Source organism: Montipora capricornis, chromosome 13 (assembly GCF_036669925.1).
Source record: "Montipora capricornis isolate CH-2021 chromosome 13, ASM3666992v2, whole genome shotgun sequence".
NCBI classification, from domain to species: Eukaryota; Metazoa; Cnidaria; class Anthozoa; order Scleractinia; family Acroporidae; genus Montipora; species Montipora capricornis.
Genome location: NC_090895.1, coordinates 32,210,588 through 32,218,087, shown reverse-complemented (window position 1 = coordinate 32,218,087; position 7,500 = coordinate 32,210,588). Strand labels below are relative to the sequence as shown.

Genomic DNA, 7,500 nt, shown 5'->3' with positions numbered 1-7,500 from the left:
CAAAACAGCCAAGCCATCAGGTCGACAGTGAAAAAAGTCACATGCATGAGCTAAAAACCAATAAATACTCTTCATTAGAATTCTTTACATAAAGCATACTAATTAACAATTAGACCCGTAGCCCGAAAATACGGGTCAATAGCCCGTGGCCCTTGAGGGCGAAGAGTCTAATTGTTTTAGTATCACCCAACTAGTTGGACAGAAAAGGCAATAACAAAGTTAGCGAATGCAAGTTGAAGAAATATTTATTTGGGAATAAAACGAAAGAAAGCGTTACGCTTTTCAATACTCGAGGACTATTACTAATAGTCATCTTGTAGCGTAGCCAATCAAAATGCAGGATTTGCATTAGTCCACTAGTTGAATGATACTAATAAGGCATAGCACGTTCTTCTTTTATACTAAAGTTCCGCTCTCACAATTTGAACCTTTGTTCAGACTACACTAGGACATGCTTTTTATGGAATGCTTTTAACACCGTTCGGTAATCTCGAAGGTTGTGAGGCTAGTTGGTCTCAATGGCACAAAGACAAAAGAATAATTTATTGGCTGCGAAATTTATGAACATGGTCTATACATATCTAAAATGGATGTTATCAACAAAAATTAAGAAGTGATCCTCACAATTATCTGGAGAATTTAAGCAATTGTCTCTTACAGACACCTGAAAAATTCAGGTGACTTCAACGGGATTTGAACGCAATTGACCTCTGTGATGACGGTGCAATGCTCTTCCATCTGAGCTATGAGGCCACTAAGTTGGGAGCAGGTCAAATATTTGTTTTACCACAATTGCTTTTAATCTCGCAATCTGATTGGCTAATTTGCCATTGTTAATGAAGAGTGTAGACAACGCTGTACGCGTCATGCTCGCGTCATTTTGTCACACAATGTAATAGCCAATCAGAAACGCCCATTTTGGGAAATAAACCAATCATACTGCGAGAAAGTTATAGACAATGCTAGCTCTTTCTTTGAGTCATAATTTTGGTCACGCTCTCAAATTAAAACTTTCTTTGACGCTGAACATTGTGAGTCCAGAACATTTTGACCACTGCGATGACGAATATCATTGTCGATAAGAGTACAGACAATGCTGAAACACCTTCCATTTGTTAATTAGGCTCATGTGTTTTAAAGCGGACTATAGCTTTTTCATGAATGCAGAAGTCTTTGGTTACAGAAGATGTGTTACCTCAGCAGATTTTGCATAAAATAACTTGTTCCCTTCTATGAGTTTGAAATATCGTCTTTTCCATCGCTGAAGTTAAGAAAAAAGGCACTTAAATTAACAACACTATTGTATTAGAAATTTAATTTAATTTATTATTGTTGGAGTCTGAGTGACACTTAACATTAATCTTTGAGTTACAACATCACCCAACAGCTTTGTTTTATTTGTTTCAATGGTATTTAACTATCAAGACATAATGATGTTTGTATAGACTGCAGTCATTAAAACATGGTCACACATGATTAAACTTTTAGTAAAGATAATTAACCCAAGTAAGCAATGAAATTCTCCCAGCATAAAAGATATAAGAACCTTCTTTACAATAGAATTTAGTAGCCTTTTTGTCTGTAAAAACCAGTGTTAAAAGATGTTAAGGCTAATTTTAAAAAATCCAAGGATTGACCACACTGATCCATTTATCCAGTGACCACATGATATTAATAATAATAATAATAAGAAGAAGAAGAAGAAGAAGAAGAAAAAGAAGAAGAAGATTATTATTATGGTATTATTATAATAATCAGTTCATTCTGCTTCAAAGGTGACTTTCAAGCAGGTCGACAAAAGGTCCATCAATGACAGTATTCATTCACAGGACTTCACTTACTCAGACTATTAAAAATTACACTATGGTTTTCACTTGTGTAGTTTGATATGAAATATTTCAGTCGCATATTCCTCTTTGCTTAACCAGGTAAATGATACATAAGAGGTGAAAGACGATTATACTGGTTGCCAATGTGTAAATTTGGATCTTAAATGAAGTTTTAAATATTAATAAATTTCTTATAATGTACGTGTCTTGGCAAAATTTCTTTTCATAAGAAATGTAATTATTTTGTTTAAGGCAAGCTGAAATTCAAAATAAATGAAAACTATTCTCTCAAAAATTGAAATAAAAACATGAAAAACACTCACACCGTCACACTGTAATAATTACAATTTTATTTAACAACAATATCTTGTATTTTGAACATTATTACATTAATATTTATATTAACTCACCTGAAATGAGCCAGTCTGTTTCAACAAAAATCCCTCTTTTATACAGCTCTGAAATTCAATGGTACAAAAGTCCTTTTAGTCTAAGTACAAGGGGAAAACAACTGTGCGTGCAAAAATACATTAACAGATATTTCTGAATTTTGAACTGATAAGAGTATTTATACAAGAAGACCTCTTCCTTTGCGAAGTCCACCATAAGAAAGAAGTACACCGCCTTGAATAACGAATAGAATAATTCAATAACGAACGATCTTGAATGTTCTTGAATTTCACTGGTTACTGACTATGTAACACTCAATACCCAATGTATTGCAATAATGGGGGGAAAGTTAATAAATCCAAAGAAACCGCTTGGTGAAATGACTAGAAATACCGATCAAAACCATTGTTGCCAGTATAAAATAGAAAGTGAATTTTGCAAGCTTTCCCGATACGATAAATTGGATTCTGATCAGTCAGTTGTGACGTACTATCAGACCACATAATAATAAAACCCTCATTCAAATCCATCACACGATAGATTTACAGGTGCATGCGACTCTCCATGCAGAAAATTAAAAACCAGCTCACTCTAACCATTGGCAACAAAACACAAACCCTACTTAAAATCCCTCGATCATTCAAGTTATATTAATATATTGACCCGTTCGACGCAAGCTTATATTTTTCTGTTATGAAAGGTACTCCTCGCTCGAAGTGTAAAAATAGCACATTGAATATTCGTGGGGATGTGGTATATGCATTTTACAATTTTTCTCTCGAAAAATAACGACGAAGTGCCGGGGAGATTAAAAAAATTGAAATCTTAATAGAAAATTTTTACATCTGTTTATACCAAACAAATTTGAGATTCTCTTTAATATTTTATGCGTTGCAAGTCAAATCGACAGTTGTACTTGAAAGTCTCTAGACGCCAAAACGAGAGAGCAAAAATAGATTAATTAAGCTTACTCCAAAATATTTTGGTTTGGATACGTTTTTGTTCACTTGCGACGGGAAGGTATAAATATTCAAAAATGGTTTTTAAATTCACATACATTTGGAATAATTTTCATCCAAGTATCCAGTTAAATAGCATGTGCCTTGTACAGTACAAAGTTTAGGGCTTGTGATATCAAAACGACAGTCGTGTTTTGTAAACAGACCTTAACTACAAATTAATAATTCTAGAGCTGAAACTTGAAATATCCAACTCTTCATTTAACCCCACAATTGCACGAATACTCAAATCCTCGCTAGTTCTTCATCTGACACATAGTGTAAATTCTGTACCGCTTTAGAAAATATCTGCAGCAGCTTACTTAAGAAAACCTTACCCTGGACTTCACAGCAGTCACCGTGGATTTTCGTCGGTGGTATGTATTAATGGTTTCAGTGCCCCCTTCAGAGTCACTCTCATCCGATGAATCCAATTCAAATTCTTCCATTCGGGGAGTAAAATCATATGATCTTCTCCAAGCCATGTTTTCTATGTCATCTTCGTGGTAAAAGCGTTGGCTGGCAAAGCAATGTCCGCCATTTTTTTTTTATAGCCACGTGATAAGAACCATGAATCGACCACACTTCCGTCTGTCCATAACCCCCTGAAAAGCAGAAAAAATTGGAAAATATAGGGGGGGTAACTAACCTTACGTAAATTGCCCGTAAACCGGAAAAAAAAGTTCAAGAAAATTAACACTTAATTGCAAAACAACATGAGGACAAAGTGTAAAATTAACGGAGAAGAGGTGCCGAAAAAGAAAATAGTGTTGAAAAAGGTGGACAATCTTCGTCTCCAGAAGCAGAGTTAGTGGAGGAGACTAACTCTGCGAGCAGAAGTTACGTAGCTGACCATTCACATGATTCTTTTTTAGCGGGAGCCCATGAGCATGGGCTCCTGTTTTTAGTCATTTTGAATAAAAACAATTTATACATAACTTTTTTACGAGCAAAGGAGTAGTGTTGTGGTTAAATCATCGCAAGCGCCACTGCAGATAATTTTACTCCGTTTTTTCAGCAAACAAGCAGACTTATTTCGACTCACCTAATCCAGCAAACGATGATGTTGGCAACAAACAATTTCAACCTTTGCTTTTTTTTTTCAGAACCTTGTGAATATTCCTGACTTCGTTCAAATGAGTCAAGTTTCCCACTATTGAACTCTGAAAGTAAAAACATAAGCCTAAAGTCTTACGTCAACAGTCAACAAACACAGGAAACATGAACCAACATATTGCTTCAGGTCATGTAAATACAGTATTTACCACCTTATTCGAGGTATGGCTAGAATTTCATGCTTCAAGTGTAAAAAGAGAAAATAAGAAATAACTTACCTCGAAAAGGGGAAAATTTTTCGAACCGGTGGGCATAAATCTCACGACATATAAATAAATGATTAGAGGAGATAAAAAAGTTGAATTTTTATGTCAGTTAAGACTCCTGATAATATTTGCAAATACTGCGCTTGAGTGTGACTCGTCTGTACAGTAGTTAACGCTTCGGTTGACGTGAAGTCAAATAATCAGTCAATCATCCATTAATTTGATGCTTGGTTGGTGTCTTTATTTTTGTTTATGAAAGCATTGACAATCGTAGACGTCATTAGAGGAGGTCACTAACCAGTCGGTCACTAAACATTAGCACACAACATATGGAAAGTTTCCAAAGAACCTGAAGCATAAAACCCCAAAGAAAAACGGGTTATCATGGTCTATCGTGTCAACTTGTTATATCTTTTCATTGTTAAATTGTTAATTTCTTATAAGGAACAATAAACTACCTCAGCTTATGTATATGTAGCTTTGAATCATCTTTTATGACATCCTATGACGTCAAGACGACTGAATAGCAGCTTCTCGCTTATAAATTATAGTAAAAAAATATTACTTTTTCTGTAAAAATCATGCAAAGACTGTCTAGCCGGTAATTTTCAATACGGACAAAAGTCATGATAACTTACTTTCTGTTAAAAGCAAGGGAAAGCATTTCTCACTTACTTGACCCACGGTAGAAACACGACAAGAAGTTTCGTTAAATAGAGGGAGAAGAAAAATGAAGTGCTTAGCAACAAAAAGCGTAAAATTGGTTAGTAGAAAACATGGCGAATGATGAGTATGCAAACACACACATCGCTGGCAAGGAAAAACGCTAAAAAAAACTCAAGCCACCTGTCTATTTGCATGGCAACCATATGGGAGCTTCTTCGATTTTCATCTTCAGTATCTTCATAATTAAATCTTACCAGATGAAGAAATTGTGACCCACTAGCCAAGAATGATCAAAACTGCCTTGTCATCATGAGTCAGCTTAGATATGCGTATCTACGAAATTGAATTGACCTAAAAACTGCCCATTAGGCAAAAAAGTACTTCTCGATGTCTTTCATATGACGTGAATATTTGCACAGAAACTGGCAAACAATTTGGGCAGCATACTTAATGTCACACCGGGAAAGTGCTTCTCCTTTCGCTACAAAGTAGCTTTCATTTGAATGGCCACTTTGCAAATGGTTTCAACAATTTATTTCAGACGGTAGTTGAAGAGCACGTACACCAATTAACAGATGTTTTTTTAGATTCTAGTTAAATTTCATCGACAGCTGGCTTTAAATTATAAACTGCCTTGTCCAGCTTAAACCAGCGGCACCCAAAGCTGAGCTGCCGCTGATTTAAAAATAACTTGTGGTTCCGAAAAGTGATGCTATCGTGAGTTATATATGAACTGATATTTTCGGTCTACACGCCCCTTTCAATCACTACGATTTTCTCAAATTTGATTGGCGCATTACCTGCTTTATTTTTCACCTATTATTGTGTAGGTGTAATCGGACATCAGCCAATCATATTAAGTGCACTCAGCTTAATCCACCAATCACAGAATTTATCACAATAACCATAGCGACCCTACCAAACTGGGGATTTTCCAAAATGGACGAATATGTAACATTAGACAGTGACATTTTTTATGCAAGGGACAGCTGAACAAAGTAGTGGAAGCGCTGCATCTTGGGAGATCTAACCAGCAAATAATTCGTAGATTTAAAACAAAAAATGATAATACTTCAAGGCTGGTTGTACGGCTGTGAGGATATAGACATATTTTTTTGGATTTACTAATATTTTGTCAGGCACGACCTAACTTCTTTAGGGAGTTAAATGATTTGCTGTTACAAGTTTTGAAATTCAAATATAAGCTATAAGATTACAGATAAATGTATATATATATATATATATACGTGAATATAGGAGTTCAGTGACGTGAAAGAGGGCTCAATACTTTCGTAGAGCTTAAATTATATATAATGAAACAAGCAAGAGACAAAGTAGCGACTCAGTGTTTCATGTTTTCAACACAATCTTCAGGCTACTATGATCTTAATTAATATGCATTACTTGGTATCTATAGAATTCCTTGAAGGGCAAGCTCATTATTTCACATTGGGCAGTAGGAACTTAGCTTTTCATGCGACTGCTTAGGAAACACTTCCCAAGGGACCACAAGTTCCACAGAATCTTCAACACCAACACTATCAAGTAAAGTTATTGTTGAACCACCAACATGGCCAACATTATTAAACAACACATTTCAAGCATCCTGAACCTCTCTCCCACCAACCAACCAAGAATGTGCAATTGCAGAGTGAATACCCTATGGACGGAAAGTGTCTAACCAAATGCACTGTATACAACGCGGAAGTAGAGGCTAACAACTGTAAGCGCGTCTACTACGGAGCCTCGGAAAGAGAATTCAAGACCCGCTATAACAACCATACCAAGTCCCTTAGGTCAAGAAAATACTGAAATTCCTGACTTCGTTCAAATGAGTCAAGTTTCCCACTATTGAACTCTGAAAGTTAAAACGTAAGCTGCTTTCCATGAATGCCGTGTTTAAAATAATGGTCTAGATAGCCTCTATAATCAGTCGTTTGAATTGATTGAGGTACTCTGCTTTCCTTAGTTCTAAAGGCAAATTATTCCAGAAAACTGCCCCACTATAGCTAAAGCTATTTTGTAGTAGTTTGTACGCGGTTGCGTAACAATTAGGGAGCTTAAGCATGCACGTTTTTGAGACGCAGACGGCAACCGGAAGAGAATATTTTGCGTGCCAGGACAGTGGTGTCTCCCAGATTTTTATACTAATCATCTCTGGTGGAGAAAGATACTTTGCAATGTGAATGTGCTTGTGTGAAGAAATATCAAAAGGGAAAACAGCTCACTTCCGGTTGCCGTCCGCGTCTCAAAAACGCACTTCCAATTGCTAACACTTGTTACTAAATCACCGTT

At 35.9% G+C, this 7,500-nt stretch overlaps 1 protein-coding gene across 4 annotated transcripts in view; it reads right to left on the bottom strand.

Annotated features, from left to right (window-relative positions):
- The window catches only part of LOC138029320 (diacylglycerol kinase delta-like), a 30,184-nt gene extending 24,706 nt beyond the window's left edge, over positions 1–5,478 (bottom strand). The window contains exons 1-5 of one of the 4 annotated variants that reach the window (XM_068877053.1): positions 5,460–5,478; positions 4,263–4,380; positions 3,556–3,822; positions 2,240–2,287; positions 1,196–1,261 (exon numbers count right to left, since the gene is read on the bottom strand). In XM_068877053.1, the coding sequence (XP_068733154.1) occupies positions 1,196–1,261; positions 2,240–2,287; positions 3,556–3,702 (261 nt within the window). In that variant the 5' untranslated portion in view covers positions 3,703–3,822; positions 4,263–4,380; positions 5,460–5,478. Of the gene's footprint in view, positions 1–1,195; positions 1,262–2,239; positions 2,288–2,411; positions 2,846–3,555; positions 3,823–4,262; positions 4,833–5,459 lie in introns of those variants that run through there. The other 3 variants (XM_068877051.1, XM_068877050.1, XM_068877054.1) reach the window with 3 other exon arrangements.
- Between the last annotated feature and the right edge of the window lie 2,022 nt (positions 5,479–7,500).